At 43.3% G+C, this 18,840-nt stretch overlaps 1 protein-coding gene across 1 annotated transcript in view; it reads right to left on the bottom strand.

Moving 5' to 3' along the window:
* Positions 1–7,740: 7,740 nt before the first annotated feature.
* Positions 7,741–18,840, bottom strand: part of ahr2 (aryl hydrocarbon receptor 2) — a 138,234-nt gene continuing 127,134 nt past the window's right edge. Inside the window, exons 10-11 of the mRNA XM_048599000.1 lie at positions 16,110–17,889; positions 7,741–8,789 (exon numbers count right to left, since the gene is read on the bottom strand). Coding sequence (XP_048454957.1) covers positions 16,125–17,889 — 1,765 coding nt within the window. The 3' untranslated portion in view covers positions 7,741–8,789; positions 16,110–16,124. The remainder of the gene's footprint in view (positions 8,790–16,109; positions 17,890–18,840) is intronic.

Raw genomic sequence — 18,840 nt, 5'->3', positions numbered from 1 at the left:
GACTGGGGTCAGTCGGAGCGGGACTGGGGTCAGTCGGAGCGGGACTGAGGACCATCAGAGTGGTGGTGGTGGGAGTGGAGCTGAATCCAGGGGTGGAGCTCCAGATGCGACATCATGACTCTAGCATGACGTAGGCTTGGCTGCTCAGGAATCAGGTCTACAGAGTGATTGAGTAGTGTCAGGAGGGAGGCAGAGTATAAAGTGCTTGCCTTTATCATTCTAATTTCTTAGGAATAGAGAGCGAGAGGGAGAAACCTGATTTTGGTGAGTAGTGGGTGAGGTTGTGTGATTGGTTCCTAGTTTATTGTCTGAAGTTGATCAGGTTCAAAGTGACAAGATAGCTGAGCCCCATGGAATGCTCCTCCTGCTCTTCTCCTGCGAGGGAAGTTTTTTTTTTACACCTAAGATAGTGGATCCAGAGGAAGTAGGTGAGGTCCTTAATGAGTACTTTGCATCGGTATTTACCAAGGAGAAGGGCATGGGTGCTGGTAGGTTTAGAGAGGGGTTTGTTGATACTCTAAGGCATGTTGATATTAAGAAGGAGGGGCTGTTGGGAGTCGAGAAAAACATTAAGGTAGATAAGTCCCCAGAGCTGATGGGAGCTATCCCAAGATAGAAAAGGATGCAAGGGAGGAGATTGCTGGGATTTTGACAGAGATCTTTGTATGCTCTTTAGCCACAGGCGTGGTCCCAGAAGACAAGAGAGTAGCCAATGTTGTTCATTTGTTCAAGGGCAACAAGGATAATTCAGGAAATTAGAGGCCGATGAGCTGTACATCAATGGGAGTGAAATTATTAGAGAAGATTCTGAGGGACAGGATTTATTTGCATTTAGAGCAGAATTTACTTATTAGGAATAGTCAGGGGAGGTCTTGTCTTACAAACTTGATTGAGGTTTTTGAGGAAGTGACGAAGAGGACTGAAGAGGGTAAGGCAGTGGATGTTATCTACATGGATTTTACTAAAGCATTCGACAAGATCCCTCATGATAGGCTCGTCCAGAAAATCAAATTGTATGGAATCTATGGTGAGTTGTTAAGTTGGATACACATTTGGCTTTACCATATAAGATGGAGCGTAGTCATGTCAGTGACCAGTGGTGTTCCACAAGGATCAGTGCTGGGACCTTTCTTCTTTGTAATATATAAAAAATGATGTGGATGAAAATGGTGGTGGTTTCATTAGTAAGTTTGCAAACTACACGAAAATTGGTGGAGTTGTGGGTAGTGAGGAAAGATATCAAAGGATGCAACAGGATGTAGATTAGCTGGAAAATTGCGTAGAGGAATGACAGATGGAGTTTAATCTGGACAAGCGTGAGGTGATGGATTTTGGGAGGTCAAATGCAAGATGAAAATATACAGTAAATGGCACACTCCTTAGGAGCATTGATATACAGAGGGATCTTGGTATCTCAGTCCCTAAAAGTGCCAGCACACAAGTGGGTAAGCTGGTAAAGAAGGTGTATGACATACTTGCCTTCATTGGTCAGGGCATTGAGTAAAAATGTTGGCAAGTCATGTTACAGCTGTATAAGACTTTAGTTTGGACACATTTGGAGTGTTGTGTGTGGATCTGGTCGCCACACAATATAAGGCTTTGGAGAGGGGGCAGAAGAGGTTTACCAGGTGTTGCCTGGATTAGAGTGTATTAGCAGTAAGGAGAAGTTGGAAAAACTTGTATTATTTTCAGTACAGTGTAGGAGGCTGAGGGGGCGACTTGATAAAAGTACATAAAATCATGAGAGGCTTGGATATGGTGGATAGTTGGAGTCTCTTTTCCAGGGTGGAAATGTCAAATACTAGGGACATAGATTTAAGGCGAGAGGGGGAATGTTTAAAGCAGATGTGCGAGGGAAGTTTTTTTTACACCTAAGGTAGTAGAAGCCAGGAATGTGCTGCCAGGGAAGGGTACAGAAGCAGAGTTGAAAGCAAAGTTTAATAGGCATTCACACAGATGCATGAATAGGCAGAGAATAAAGGGACATGGACCATGGGCAGGCAGGTGGGATTAGTTTAGAATGGCATCGTGGTCTGCACAGACATAGGGGCCAGAGGGTCTGTTCCTGGGCTGTACTGCTCTGTGTTCTTAACACCAAACATCAAGGCTGCTCATTTTCAATTTACAACTAACCGTAGCAGATGCCCACAAACATCAAGTCTAGAGAGGGCAGAATGGTGTTGATTTGCTGTCTCTCTCGTTGCATCTTTACTTACATCAATCAAGAAAGTTTTAACACTGCACAACAATAACAGTGTCTCATATTTACAAAGCACTGTTTACATTCTGAATTCAGCCAAAACAGTAATCAAAATTTTAAAAATGACACCACGTCATATGTGTTGGTATTCGGTCAACTAAATAGGGGGTAGGTCAAAGAGGTAGGTTTTAAGGAGTGACTTCAATGAAGAGTGAGAGTTGGAGAGACAGAGACAGGACATTGCACAGTTCGGTGCCAAGGCAGCTGAAGGCATGGCCACCAATGATGGTTTAATTCAAATTGAGAATGCACAAGAAGTAGGCTAGGTGCTCTTCAGAAAGCTGATAACTGACAGGGGACCTGATGGAGTTCTTCAAAATTACAACTGAGTTTGATAGAGTGGATGCGGGGAAAGAGGTCTCTACTTGTGGTGGAGACCAAAACCAGGAGCACAGTAAGATCATCACCAATAATTCTGATAGGGAATTCAGGTGAACCATCATTAACCAGAGAGGGGTGAGAATGTGAAACATGTCATCACAGTGAATAGTGGAAATGAATGGTATGGATACATTTAAAGTGTTAATAAGGAGTCTAGATTTTCTGATCTGTGCAGATTTAAAGCAGCAACCAGGAAAGCAAACAGTCCTGGATCTCAGCCAAGTTCCTTTATCAGCCTTTAGCGCCTGTCCTGAAACAAGCAGGGGATCTGTATTTCCACGCAGTAGCAATGTCACAATGATTTCACTCATCTCATCTGTCAGCACTACCTATCTGACCTTGATCACTCCATCTCTCCCTGCCTTTAAATCATAAGGGGTATAGATAAGGTGAATGGCAAGTATCTTTTTCCTGTGGTGGGGGATTTCAAGACTAGAGGGCACATGTTTAAGGTGAGCGGAGAAAGATTTAAAAAGGACACGAGAGACAACCTTTTTACACAGTGTGGTTCATGTGTGGAATGAACTGCCTGAGGAATGTGTGGTGGATGCTGGTACAGCTACAACGTTTAAAAGACATTTAGATAAATTAATGAAAAAGAAAAGTTTGGAAGGATATGTGCCAAGCATAGGCAGTGGGACTAGTTTAATTTGGGATTGTGGTCAGCATGAACTGGTTGGACCAAAGGATCCGTTCTGTGCTGTATGACTCTATGACTACATTTAACAAGCAGACGGGCAGAAAGGTAAAGAAGAAAGTTGGTTTGCAGAGCCCTGCATAGTTCTGAATCCACTCATGTGAAACTTCCATGGCTTTTCTTCCCCCTCCGAATCATTAACTCTTATGTTCCCCAAGGATCAACCCTTGGCTCTTTCTCAATACTCATTTAGATTCTGCCCCCTAACAGCATCATCCAAACGTGTAGCACTAGCTTTCGCATGTAATGCTGACAATATCCAGTTCTATCTCACCACCAATCTCTCTCGATTTCCCCCATAGCTACTGAATTATCAGACTGCGTGTCTGACAACCAGTACTGGATGAGCAAAAATTTGTGCCAATTAAACATTGTCTTCAGCAACAATTTCTTATGTCCAGTTCACCCACCATATTCACTATGCCCCAGCCAGAGTGTTCACAACCTTGAGCTCATGTTTAATCCTGGATTGAGCTTCTGAGCCCTAGCCTCTCATCTCAAAGATGGAAAAATTCCAGCTCTGAAACATCACCCAACTTGGCTCACCTGCTGCTGAAGCCCTCACCTATGCTCTTGTGAACAGGAGATATGGCAATCCAATACATCTCTTGGACTACCTCCCTTGTTCTATCCCCGAGCATTAAAACTCATCCAAACCTCTACTGTCCATGTCCCAACTCCCATCCAGTTGCATTCATCCATCTTCACCGTGCTCACCGACATTGCATTGGCTTCTAACCTGGAAGAAATGAGCTTCCACAGGAATAAAAGGCCCCACCTTGAGTCAAAGATCAGAACGAAGAGGGATTGATCCAGCTAAATTAAGTAAGGTGACCCACTGATCTATTCGTTCATTGATGTGATCACATGAAGACATGTCAATTGAAATGAATGAATATTCATGCAGCCATGTAAAAGACAATGTCAAGTTCAGATCACCTGGGCTATGACTGGGGAAGGCGGTGGTGGTTAAGGCATTTTACAGAAAAAAAAATGTGAATTTATTCCTCTCACAGTAGGATGCTCAATTCCTAAAGGAGTTGCTGAAACTGATAACAAAGTTACAGCAGGACTGAATTAGAAACTGCATATTTCTGTTGATTGAATCTAAGCCGCGACACAGGTATTTTCATGCAAATTATTTCTGAACTTGCACATGCAACTGGTTGTCAGTAGCTGTGGGAGGGAGCACACTGATGGGTGGTTTGAAGAGGAGGAAGGTTGAGTGTTTAATATGTGATTGGTTGGAAGGGGAGGCCATTGAGTTCCATTCTCCTGGTCTCCTTCCCAACAAAGATAATTTTTAAAAATTTCACCCAGAGGATGAGGGTGTCACTGGCTGAGCCAGCATTTAGTGGTAATTCCTAGTCGCCCCTGAGAAGGTGGTAGTGAGCTGTTGTCTTGATCCATTGCCATCGATCTGGTGTAGGTACCTCCACAATGCCATTTAGGGAAGAAATTCCAAGAGTTTGACTCAGTGACACCTAAGGAATGGTGATGCATTTTCAAGTGTGGATGGGGAATGGCTTGCCGTTTCATGGTCAGTCTGAGGGAGATATCACATGAATGAGACAGAGAACAAGTGAGCACCTTTGGGAATTTAGTTCAAAGTGAGAAGTTGGAGCGGGAGGAAAAAGAAACGCTTTGAATAAGGTTTGCTGCAGGAAGTAAAGTGTGCTGTGCCGGGAGTTCAATTAAAGGTGGGGAGGAGGTGCTTTCTCCTTCTACTCTTTTCACAAAGTTCATTGGTTGGTAAGAAACTTTTATTAGGGACTGTCTTTAAATTGCTGTAAATTAAGAAAGTGTATTCAGTTAAAGAAGTAGCGATACTTGGATTTAACTAAGAACCACCAGGAATAAGGCAGAGTCAGGGCCAATATAATAAAGTAATATCAGCAATCCACAGCAGAATAAAGTTAATGTAAGAGAAATAAATTTAACTCATGGCAGCACGGCTCATTCAAGTGGAATGTGTGCCTGTAAAATATGAGAAGTCATGGTACCAGTGTCCTAGATGACTCCAGAGACTTGTTTAATTCGATGTTAGCTTTTGCTTTCCTCAAGGTCCAAAATATTATCGGAAATGTCCCAATACAAGACATCCTTGCCATCTCTTACACCATCAGAGTCTTTGATTTTGAGACTCTGATCTTTGTCGCAAGAGCTAAGCTATGTAAGAGAATCGAGAGTAGGCCATTCAGCCCTTCAAACCTACTTTTGCATTCAAGAAGGTAATGATCTTCCAGCTCAACGCCAGGTTCCCACAGTATACCCAGATCCCATAATCTCCTTCATATCCAAAAATCTATCGATTGCATTCCTGAACATCTACAATTGCTAAGCATTCACAATTTCCTGCAGTAGAGATTGCCAAAGATTCACCACCGTTTACATGAAAACCTTTTGCCTTCACTTCAGTCCTAAATGGCCCAGCCCTTACTAAAGCTGATTCCACCTCCTAAACCAATGCTTCCCAAGCATTCCTCCCTCCCCCAACTCAACTGTGATCCCATTTTAATGCTTAGAAATTGCTATAACCCCTCAGTGAGAATTAGGAGGTCAATGAGGAGACTGCAACCCAAAATTTCCAAACTTTGCACTTTTGCGAAAGCCCACTTGAGCTCCTGACCTCCATTTTGGAAATCCCTCCTCTAAACTTTCTAGCCAGGCGGTAAAACCTCTCAGTATTTATTATGTCAAAGCTCGCTCATATGTTTCAGTGAGACAACCTCTCTTCCCACTGAACTCCATTGAAAAAAAGTGAATGATTTAGATGGGTTGCCTCATCCGTGTACAACTCCTGCTGGATTTAACTAGCAACCCAAGCATATTCTTAACCTCCAGAACTCCCAAAACCCCTGCCCAGATGGTTCATGCTTCGTCATTTTTGCTGGTGTCTCAGCACTAAACTTCACTGTTCACAGTCCATTTGCAACATCGTCACCATCAGTTCATACAAGGGAGTTCAGGTTTCTGCCGACGGGGTAAGGGAGAGTTGTCAAGGGGGAGCGCAGCAGTCGGATGGTGGTATTGCTGTGAAAGGTGAAGTTTACACAGTAACAGAAGGAGACAGCAACTGGCTACAGAAACTGCCCCAACCATTCATGTTATGTTTTACGGCTGTTTTGTGACCTAGCCGACCAGGGGAATCTATCCTATAATCTTCACTCGTACAGTCTGCTGAGGGGAAAGGTTGGAGAGACAGGAAGTATGTAAACACCTTCCAGGTTGCATCTGTAATTTCTTCTGAGTAATAAGAAAATAATAAATAGGTACAGGACTAGGCCATTGGATCCTTCAGGCTTGCTCTGCCATTCAATATGATCATGGTTGATGCAATGTTCCCTTAACTGCACTTTCCTGCCTATCACCCATAACTCTGGAAGCTCTATCGATCAAAAGTCTGTCTAACTTGACCTTGAATATATTCTGCCTCCACTGCTCTGGGCAGGCAATAGAGTTGGTGAAAATAAATTCCAAGCACGACCTGTTCAGTAATGAATTAATTCTCCAGTATGTAAAATAGTAAGCTACGTCACTTGTGATGAGACAGATTACACAGTGGATTTATCCCGAAGAAAGCTGCTCATGAGTGTAAATAGATCATAAACTGTTGAACTCGAAAAGACCATAGACTCCAGCAAATAAAAGCAAAATACTGCAGGTGCAGGAAATCTGAAATAAAAACAGAAAAATGCTGGAGAAATTCAGCAGGTCTGGCAGCATCTGTGGAGAGAGAAAGAGTTAACGTTTCGAGTCCAATATGACACTACATCTTCCAAACTGAATCGTTAAACTCAGCTTCTCTCTTCACAGATGCTGCCAAATCTGCTGAGTTTCTCCAGCGATTTCTGTTTTTTCTTAAAAACTTCGAGATACCAGCAATATCTCTTTAAAGATGCAGTGAACCTAATCTCTTCCAACACTACAACCACAGTAACAGGCTGATGAACCTCTTTCAGAAGAAATTCCTCTCAAACTCCATCTTAACTCGAATGCTGGGAGTTACAATAAGCAGTAATGGATTCTAGAGAGGACAGTCAATCTTAGGATTGTTCCACTCAGAACTGAGCAGTTATTCATGATGAAAACTGTCAGCAAAAGGCTAGGATGCACTGGCACCTCACAGCTCTATCGTCTGTTGCCACTCACTGTCTGGGAACCTGACAGAAGAGTTGCCAGGTATGGGAGTAATATTAGAGGGGAATCCAGTCCCTTGTACCATCATCCAGCAAATCAAAACACAGCATATTAAGGAAAGGAGGACACCACAAACACAATTTAAAGAAAACGGGGTAATGCTGATAAGTTCCTTTAAACGTCCAATAAGTGGGAGGGATTCAATTTTTAGAAGTACTTGATATTTAAAGTAAAACACTGATTTATTCACATCATATTCATCTTTAAAAAGAGAAAAGGCTTTAATAATGGGGGGGGAGGAAGGGTCACAGATGTATTTGTAATTTGAAGCAAAAAGATACAATTTTTTCAACAACCAAATGTGTTTAGACATTTATAAAACTACATTACATATAAATGAAAGGCAGCAATATATCAAGTGGTTAAAGTACATTATACAGAAGAGCTGCAAAAGGTATGAGAGTGGTGCAGCTGGTCAGAATAACAAATAGGTTCTGCATTGTGACATTTTAATATCAAAACACACATTTTTCATATACTGTGTTATACACATACCTCTTTTTTAAAATGTATTTATTTAATACGTAAATAGCTTAAAAAGTTGAAATGTTTTTTTTAAAAATCTTTTAAAAGGAAAACATGTCCCAACTTCAGAAGTTTCAGAGCATAACACCAAGTGAGTCACCTGTCCAATGCACCACTCCTGTTGCTTTGAAAACACATTGTAGGTTTAATTCTACCTGGCACCAGCACCTTGGTCTCTGGGTGCTCATGCTCTGTGGTGAATGCCTCTTTTTTTTCAATGAATACTTTGCAATCGGTTAAAAATAAAATCCTCAGTAGAAGGCCGCTCTTGGGAAATATCTTCCTTCATTATAAGGCTCACAAACGCACAGAGCAGGAACTACGGTGCGGAGTGTGCTTTCAAACTCTGATCTCCTCAAAGAGAAATTGGCTCGATTATACCAGCAATATCAACGCAATAAAAAGCACACTACATTTTTATACAAAAATATAAAGAAGTTAATATTTTGTACACAGCAATAGAAAAATCGATCACCAAAGATCTGCAGGAGGTGGCGATGTGATGGTACTCGAGATATGAAAGCACTGGTTTACAATGCGCGTTAGGCATACACTTGTCTGTCTCAGGACTTCAGCACTTTACACCAAACACTGTCAAAGGATTGTGCACCACTGGGATCAGCCTTCTTTGATTCAAATAATTCACAAGAAGTTGCTAGCCCAATGCTCTCGGCAAACAAAGGAGACATGCTCGGTGTTCCACTTCCTCAATTCCAAAGCTTCTCCCTGTCGAATGGATCATAAACGTTATTATGAAGTTTTGAGGTGTCGGAGGAGTGATGTGTGTGAAATAAAAAAAGATTTTGCAATTCACAAAATAAGGACAACATTGGTGAGAAAGACTTGAAATATATATGAAATCTTATTGCATCTCTCAATAACATGGCTAAAGTACTTCCAAATTGTTCTTATCTAATTTTCCAGACAAAGAGATAATGCCACCAAATAAGATGAACTCAACAGTTATTCTTCCTGCATCACCATCCAGCAACAGCCTATAGGAGAAATGTTTGCCAAAGGTCCATATTCCATCTTGAATAATATCACAAATTTAATGAAGTAGTTAACATTAAACTGAAGCTTCAATGCTGCAGCTGCCAGCAATAAGCAGGGTTTCTGCAAGGGATTGAATGAAAGAGAAGCTCAATCAAAAACCAGCTGAAACAGACTTGGCCTTTTGCGATGGGAGCTAGCAGCTCAGTTTACCCAAGGACTGAGTGTGTGCACTATTGGGTAAGAATTTTTATTTTGTTTTGGACAAACCTATTTTAGTTTACAGTATTAAACTGAAAGATATAGTTTAACTGCCAGCCTTAAGCAGGGGTGTCACAAGGGTTCCAGCAAAAAAAAAGCTTAATTAAGAGATAACAAGGTGTAGAGCTGGATGAACACAGCAGGGCAAGCAGCATCAGAGGAGCAGGAAAGCTGACATTTTGGGCCTAGACCCTTCTTCAGAAATGGGGGAGGGGTAGGGTGTTCTGAAATAAATAGGGAGAGAGGGGGAGACAGATAGAAGATGGATAGAGGAGAAGATAGGTGGAGAGGAGACAGACAAGTCAAAGAGGTGGGGATGGAGCCAGTAAAGGTGAGTGTAGGTAGGGAGTTAGAGAGGGGACAGGTCAGTCCAGGGAGGACGGACAGGTCAAGGAGATGGGGACGAGCTGGGCTGGTTTTGGGAAAGGTCGGAGGTGGAGAGATTTTGAAGCTTGTGAAGTCCACATTGATACCATTGGGCTGCAGGGTTCCCAAGTGAAATATGAGGTGCTGTTCCTGCAGCCTTCGGGTGGCATCGTTGTGGCACTGGAGGAGGCCCAGGATGGACATGTCGTCCAAGGAGTGGGAGGGGGAGTTGAAATGGTTCGTGACTAGGAGGTGCAGTCGTTTGTTACGAACCAAGCATAGGTGTTCCACAACGCAGTCTCCAAGCCTCCGCTTGGTTTCCCCGATGTACAGGAGGAGGCTACATCAGGAACAGCGGATACAATATACCACATTAGCTGATGTGCAGGTGAACATCTGCTTGATGTGGAAAGTCTTCTTGGGGCCTGGGATGGGGGTGAGGGGGGAGGTGTAGGGGCAGGTGTAGTACTTCCTGTGTTTGCAGGAAAAGTGCCGGGTGTGGTGGGGCTGGTGGGGAGTGTGGAGTGGACAAGGGAGTCACGGAGACAGCGGTCCCTCTGGAAAGCAGATAAGGGTGGGGAGGGAAAAATGTCTTTGGTGGTGGGGTCGGATTGCAGATGGCGGAAGTGTCGGAGGATGATGCGTTGAATCCGAAGGTTGGTGGGGTGGTATGTGAGGACGAGGGGGATTCTGTTTTTGTTTTTTTTGCGGGGATGGGGTGTGAGGGATGAGTTGCAGGAAACGCGAGAGACGTGGTCAAAGCCGTTTTCGACCACTGTAGAGGGGAAGTTGCAGTCCTTGAAAAATGAGGACATCTGGGATGTCAGGGAGTGGAATGCCTCATCTTGGGAGCAGATGCAGCGGAGTTTAATTAAGAGCTAGCTCATATGGATCCTCCTTAAGTGACTGAGATAGGCCTTTGTATTAGGAGCATATACGAGTAGCCAACTTAGTGAGATTTAGCACTGGAGTGCAACTTACAATAGAGTGCCACAGATGGGTGCTTCAAGGAGAGAGGGGATGGAAGGTAAAGTGGTGTTTGGTTGCTTTTGCCTAAACGTTCTTAGCCTCCACAAGTTGACTTTTTTGCTCTACTATAGGAAAAGAAGCTGAGTATCTGATAAGTGGTCAAGGTTTATTCAATTCAAACCCCCAAAAGCAAGGTGTGAGCGGTAGATGATAAAAGGTGCCGATTGAGCGGTCTATCTGCATTGAGACCATTAAGACTGTGGAGTAACATATAAGCCACAATATGATATGAGCGTAGGGAAAAAGCAGCAGATTGGTGAATATTTCTAGTCTTTAGTTTGTCCTTTTTTTTTTACAAAGAGAAAGAAAAAGCATAAGTTGCTAAGTGTAAGATTGAAAATGGTATTGAAAAAAAATACAATTAAGTGGACAGAGAGGGGGGTTCCTCAACTGTTAAAATCCAGAGACACCAGAATAATTAATTAATTAAATAAATAAATAAAATTTCGTAGCGCTGGCAGGATGAGTGATGTGTTGCTTCTGCAAAACGTGGGAGTTACTGGACACCAAGGTGATCCAGAGCGAATGCATCCGCAGTAATTTTTTGCAGTTTGAGGATCTTTGGATCAATGGTGAGGACTGGAATGAGTTGCACACATCATGGAGGGAAAATGTTACCTGGACGCCCTGCTTCTGGAGGTGCCCATACTCTTCGGATTAGTCAATTCAAATTTGACACATGATCAGAATGTGAGGCCATAGTATGGGACCGGGGCAAATCATCCCATCCAGTCCAAACCAGTGTTTATGTGCCACTTCAGCTTCATCTCATTTTTGTCCCAATCTGAATCTACCTTAATCAACCTCTATTGCATTCTCACTCAAATGTCTGTTTGTTTCTCCTTAAATGCATTTAGACTACAAACACTCCCTGTAGTGGTGAGCTCCATATTGTCACCGCCCTCAGGATAAAAATGTTTCTCTTGAATTCCCAACTAGATTTCTTCATGACTATCTTATATCAGCAGTGTCTTTAAAAAGAAAAAAAAAAACATTATTGTATGTAAGCAGCGCTGACAAAATGAACTTTATTGCCCATTGCTAACTGTCCTGGAAAAGGTGTAGTAAGTTGCCTCCTTAAACCACTGCAGTCCCTTTGGTGTAGGTTGACGTAGAATGGTGAGTGGCTTGAAGTGGACCTTGCAGGAGGTGGTGTTCCCATGTATCTGCTGCCCTTGCCCTTCTAGATGGAAGTGATCATGGGTTTTAAAAGGTGCTGTACAAGGAGCCTTGGTGGATTTCTGTAGATGGTGCTGTTACTGTGAACGTTTGTGCATGTGGTGCCTTTCAAAGGGGGCTGCTTTGTTCTGGGTGGTGTTAAGGTTTTCCGATGAACTTTGAGCTACACTCAACCAGGCAAGGGAGCCATATTCCATCAGGCTCTTAACTTGTGCCTTCGACAGACTTTGCAAAGTGAGGCATTCCTTGCCTTTGAGCTGTGCTTGAAACCACAGCATTTATATGATTAGTCCAGTTAGTTTCTGGTCAATGGTAACACTCAGGATGTTGGTAGTGGGGGATTCAGTGATGGTAACACCATTGAATGTCAAGGGGCAGTGGGCAGATTGTCTCTTGTTGGAGATAATCATTGCCTGCAGCTTGTGTGGTATGAATGTTACTTGTTACTGGTCAGCCCGAACCTGAATACTGTCAAGGTCCTTTAGCACTGAGAAGTGGCAATCAGTGCTGAACATTGCACACCTATCAGTGAACATTCTCACTTCTGACCTTATGATGGAGGTCATTGATGGGACAGCTGAAGACAGAGCTCCAAGGTTCACACACAGCAGTGACTTTTGGAACTGGAAGTCATGCTGTGATCTGTGTGGGTATGCCTTCCTCAGACCTTCTGAGTGGCTGTGCCATGCTTAGAGAGAGTGTTGGTTTTCAGTACTATTTCTGGAATATTGCCAGGGCTGCCTCCAACTACTTCTCGAGGATAAATCAAATTGGCTGAAAACGGGCATTTGTGGTTTTGAGAGTGACAGGATTAATGAATGACCTCATAGTAAAAGCATCTCAAAAGTAGCAGCGATGATAACATGATTGAATTTTACATTCAGTTTTCAAGGTGGAGGAATGGATCTTGGACTAAAATTTTAAACTTTTAAAAAAAAGGCAACGATTTTGACATAAAAGCTAAGATATCTGAAGCGAATTAAGATATTAGCCAAGAGATGGATCAGTCAAGAAACAGTGGCAGACAATTTTAAAAGGGATATTTCAGAAGAGAATAGCTAAAAGGCTAAAATGGTTAAAAGGTTAATCTTGATAAAGAAATTGGAGCATGAAAAGCATCTGGCTAGAAATGTTAATACACATAGCAAGAGTTTCTTCAGGTTTGTAAACAAGGAAAACAGTAAGTAGAGTGAGTATTGGTCCTCCAGAGGGAAAAAATGGGAAGTTAATAGTAACTAATACAGAAATGGTGGATTCAATAAATAATTTGCTTCTGTCTTTAGTATAAAGGATCTGATAAAGACCCTAGTAATACATGTAAATTAGGACATCAAAGGACCAGACCAATGTGGTAGAATAATAATCACCAGGGAAATGGTATGGAGCAATCGGGTTGATAACTCTCAACGTCCCCTGATGGACTTCATCCTCAGATATTAACAAAGTAGTTGATGCATTGATATTAATTTTCCGAAATTTGTTACATGCTGGAATGGTTCCATTAGACTCAAAAATGGCATATATAACTGAGCTATTCAAGAACAGGGAAGTAGAAAACAGGCCAGTTAGCTTGGGAAAACTGTGAGAATTGATCATTAAGGTGGTTACAACTTGGCACTTGGGAAAAAAAATCCAAGATAATCAGGAAGCGTCAGCATGGTTTTGTGAATGGAAAATTTTGTTTAATCAATTTATTGGAATTTTTTGGAAGGAGAACCAGAGAGAAAGACTGCCCAAGGATTTCTAAAAGACATTTGACCAGGCTGCACACAAGAGGTCACTGTGCAAAGTAAGAGCTAACATAACATAGATAGGAGATTGGTTGGCTTGCAGAAAACAGATTAAGCAGAAAAGGCTGTGTTTCAGATCGACAGAGTGTGACAAATGGGGTCTTGCAAGGCTCTGTGCTGGGCCCTCACGTTTTCACAATTTATATTGATGACTTCGACTTCAATGAGGGGATCAAAGGTATGATGGCTAAATTTGCAACGTAGAAGAAGTTAGGCTAGAAAGCACATTGCAAAGATCACACAGCACATCCAAATTGGCATGCATCCTTGTTAAGCGAGTGGGAAAACATCTAGCAGATGGAGTATAATGTGGGGAAATGTGAAGTTGTTCACTTTGGCAGGAAGGATAAAAAACAGGCCATTAAATGAGTGATACACAACTGCAGCATTTGAGGTGAAGAGTGGCACGACTATCAAAAGGTTAGTATTCAGGTACGAAAAGTGATCGAGGTGGCTAATAGAATGCTATCCTTATAAGATGAAATGAACATACAAGTAAGGATGTTGTGCTTCAGTTATACATGGCATTGATGGGACACAACTTGAATACTGTGTGCAGTTTTGATCTCCTTATTAAAGGAAAGATGTAACTGTTTTAGACAGCAGATGAGAGGAGGTTTGTTAGATAAATACCTGGAGTGAACTTATGAGGAAAGATTGGGCAGGCTGGACCTATTTCTACTGGAGTTCAGAAGAGTGAAAGATGGTTTGATTGAAATTTATAAGATCCTGAAGGGTCTTGACAAGGTGGATGTAGAAACGATGATCACTCCTGCACGTGGGTCCCAAAATAGGTGGCACCGTTTTAAAATTAGGGGCCACCCTTTTTGGACAGAGATAAGGCGATCGGGGGCAGATTCGGTTTCTCTCAGAAGATTGGCAGTGAGTTGCACACAGAAAGCAATGGAGATGAGGTCATGGAATTTTTTCTTAGGGTGGAGGTAGACAGATTCTTGTTAGGCAGTGGGATTAAGGGTTATGGGGATATGTGGCAATGTGGAAGGCAGAACACAAACAGATCAGTGATGATCTTATCGAAAGGCAGTACAGGCTGAATGGCCTACTCGTGCTCCAAGTCCCTCAGGATCATTTTTTTTGTTTCAATAAAATCATCCCTCATTATTTGAAATTCCAATGAATACAGAACTAATCAATGTTCTTTCTAAGCCACTCAGAGATCACTGTCAACACATCAACTTCCGCATACGGAGGTCACTGTCACTCACGGACCTTGGAAGGTCACGCACTGGGGGTAAAATGATTTAGGGTGCACGTGGGACCCAACCTGTCTAATCCCTCCTCCTACGGACAACCCCTTCAGCACAGAAAAATCTTTGAACTGCTTCCAACACATTTATATCCTTCCTTAAATAAAGCAAACAAAACTATACACAGTACCCCAGATGCGGTCTCATCAATGCTCTGTACAAAAGCTATTGAAACGTCTCTACTTTTGTATCCCAGGCCCCTTGCAATAAAGGCCAACTTCCTTGCGCCTTCAGTCCCTCTGTACCTGCATAATAAGCCCTTTGTGATTCATGTTCCAGAACAGCCAGGTCCCTCTGTACCTCAGAGTATCATAACCTCTCACCATTTAAGTAATACGCTTCTATTCCATTCCTCTACTGTTGCTGCCCCTTACTTAACAGCATTTCCTTTTTCGGATTAGTTTCATGCCAGGACTGTACCTCTTCCTACTCTCTTCTCTCTCTTTCTATACAGTCTCCCAAATCCTGTGAACGAAGGCTTTGCCGAGCAGAGTTGTTGTTGGTCCCTGGTAGATGTGCCAGGGGACAGGTTTGAACTACATGATTGGGTTCTCGTCGCTGATTCAGCTGGAGGTTAGGAACCCCTCTCCCTGATGAAGATGATCAGTGGGAAGTGATCATTGAGCTAGGAGAGATTTTCCTGTACAAAGGTGCCTTTGTGACTGCCCCGCTACCTAATTTTATAGTAACATTTCTTTCTCCACCGGCTTCAAAGTTAAATATTGCGAGACACATTCACCGCAGTCAAACAGGTATCCGGAAGTTTAGCCAGTATTTACACACCACAGATTTGCCTGAATCTCAATGTGAACATCACATGCCGTGTTAACCATAGCCGTGACTAGGCCTCAGAACTGCCTCACCTCCTATCAATCAACGGAACAAGGATCCGAATCCCAGCAGAACTCCTAACTTGCAAAACCATTTTGTTTTATAAATCGGCATCTTTGGGGTCAAGTAATTTTATTGTACGTGAGTGGGAGCTTCCAGAAGGGGCAATTTACTGAAATCTCTGTTCACACCTTCTAAGATCAGCCAATCAGTACGTAACTTGCATCCTTAAACTATTCCAGCAACATCACAGCCTTAAAGTAACTGACTATGGATTTGCATGGGTTAATTATTAACTAGGTATGGGTTACTGTCCATTCCGTCCTCACCTTAAATTAATTGCTTCAATTCCAAGGTGCCTGACCCGTCGAAATTTGACAGACAGAATTCTCAGCGAGCGGTAACGCTGAGAAAGTTGGCTCGAATTGACATGACGACTGGTAAATGTTCAGTTCTCCACTGGGGACAGCTGAGGAGCCTATAACAGAATGAAGAGAGTCCTTCTCGTAGTAACAGGTAGCCTGTAAGGGGCTGTGACTCAGAGCTGCTTCCATTTTACTGTAGGGAGGCAGAGGAGCGAGGGAACTGCTATCTGGAAACAGCAGCTCAGCTCTCGCAAGAGGAGCACGGCCTTCATATTCACAGGATGCAAACATACAGCTGCTGTTGATGCTGGGAGGCAGCCCCATCGGAAACTGATTTACTGTGGTCCTTTGCTTGTCTGCTACACCGCAGCTGTATGGAAGCTGTTCGCTGCTGTTTTGGTCCAGATAACAAGCTGCAGAGACCCTTTCTGGTGAGGTCTGTGTCAATCCACAAAATGGCTGCGGTATTTGATGGTGGAAGCAATCTTGCACTCGGTATGACTGCATGGGATCTTGCTGTCCATTCTGCATTTGCGCCTGCCACTGCATTAATGGCTGCTGCTGCTGTGGAGCATTTAAAGGCTGCACTTTCAGCTGGCCATTTAATCCGGAGTACTGGGGTTTTTGTAGCATGCTCTGCTGCAAGTTCCCTTGTGGTGACATCTTCCCCATGTTCGCATGCTGCACATTGGCCTGCTCTGCACAGCTCATCTTTGCCAGGGTAGTTCTGCACTGATTTGGAGGGCTGCACAAAACGAGACTCCGCTGGTTAGGAGGATGACACAAGCTCATTGGGAGGGGATTCTGCAAGGACGATTCCATCGGGTCGGGAATTCCAGCATGCATTTCGTTCTGCGCTCCAGGCAGGTGTGCGCTCTGGAGTCCAAATGGCATCATGTTCTGTGGCCCAGAAATGATTGGGTTCTGGGGACCAAGCAGAGATGGGGTTTGGGGTCCAGCGGACTGGTGAGCTGCCGCTGTTACATTTTGAAAGCCAGGCATTGCTGGGTTCTGGCTGTCAAAACCAAGTGGCTTTTGTGGTACGGGTCCAAATGGGTTTTGTTGACTCGGCCCCATTAAGCTTCCTACTGTGGTGTCTAAGGTCTCCTGTGGGACCTTGTTACCTTTCGGGTTGTTTTTTGTCAGCATGTTCTCAACACACGACAATATAAAATCTGTGGTGAGGATATCACTGAAATCTTCTGGGATCGACGTATTGTCCATTTTCATTAAGGTCTCCTCCCACTGCTCCAACTCTGTGTTCTCCACATCCAGGTTTTCCAGAGTGTCACAGAGGTCATTTTCATCCACAGTCTTTTGTGAGAGAATATCCATGATGGTTGAGAGCGGGTCATCCTGGTCAAGGTCCATCTCCTCCTGTTTGGTCGAGTTTTTGCCATTATTGTTTTGCTGCCAGAAATCCCCTGGCACATTTAAAACAGAAAAGTCATTTGCAAAGATATCGTCAAGGTTAAACTCTACTTCATTAAACGAGGTATAAGCAGACGGATCCTGAATCATCCTGGCACCCAGAAGTGAACTGGGGTTGATTCCGTTTATTGGGTCAGTTCCGTTTGCTCCTACAGAACTCTTCTTGACCTTCGCACCTTTTCCTTTAACTTCAAATGAACCAAGATGCTCCAAAAACAACGGATTGTTATTGTACAGAACTGCCTCTCCTGTAGCAAAGTTGAATGATATCTCCATGGACCTTTTCCGGAGATGTTCCTCACCTTCTTCATTCCTGAGAGGGAATTGAAACAGAGAGACAGAGAGAAAGAAAGTTACTTACTGTTTTGTAAACCTACGCTCTCAACCATCAATTCGCAACTGAACCATTGTGGTTTAGATATCAACGTGGCCATCGAGTCAAAACTTCAGGAGTGAAATTTCCTTCATTGCTCTGATTTCAGACGGAGCAAAGGAAATCCCTTACATCAGACTTCCATTTGCACTGAGCTGCTTTGTAGTAGGCATGACCCAGGTGCACTGTAAGCATGGAGATGACGTAGGGGAACACGATAAATAGGAGGCGTCTCCCCCATCAGATTTTCTGCCCCGACACCACTTTTCTGTGACTCGAACCCAGGTCTCTTGACTCCCAAAGATCCCACTTCACACTCTCTGAATTCAAGAAACTCTCCTCATCTCAGGCAGGAATGAGAGACCCATAAGCCGGACACCGCCACCTTTTCTACTGGACTCTCCAGCCAAAGGAAGGGGGAGCTTCCTGGCCTCCTGCCTCTGTCACATAATCGTCATGCTGTCGGCCACAGGAGATCCTTGGGACAGCTGTCAACAGGTCTTCCAAATCTTATAAGGTCTCTGCAAAATCCAGGGTAATGAAGGGAGGGAAACAAGCTGGCCAGCATTCTATTCTTTTCCAGAATTCCTCACCCCTTTGCTCGAAGGTGATAATGCAAGAAACAACACCAACACTCCCAATCCTGGCTCAAACACCCTGTTTCTGCTCTACCAAACCCAGCAGCTCAGACCATCCCCATTGGGGAGCTAATGAATGGCACCCATTGGCCACTCACAATCCAGACACACCTCTATGCTGTTTGCTCAAGAGTGCCTTAGATAAGAATGACTCCTTGTGTAGTATATGCCATATACAATTAGACAGGTACATGGATAGGATAGGTACAGAGGGATACAGACTAAACGCAGGCAAATGGGACTAGTTTAATTG

The sequence above is a fragment of the Rhincodon typus genome, chromosome 7 (assembly GCF_021869965.1).
Source record: "Rhincodon typus isolate 14 chromosome 7, sRhiTyp1.1, whole genome shotgun sequence".
NCBI classification, from domain to species: Eukaryota; Metazoa; Chordata; class Chondrichthyes; order Orectolobiformes; family Rhincodontidae; genus Rhincodon; species Rhincodon typus.
Note: the sequence above shows the minus strand (reverse complement) of the source record. Positions and strands in the feature narration are given on the sequence as shown.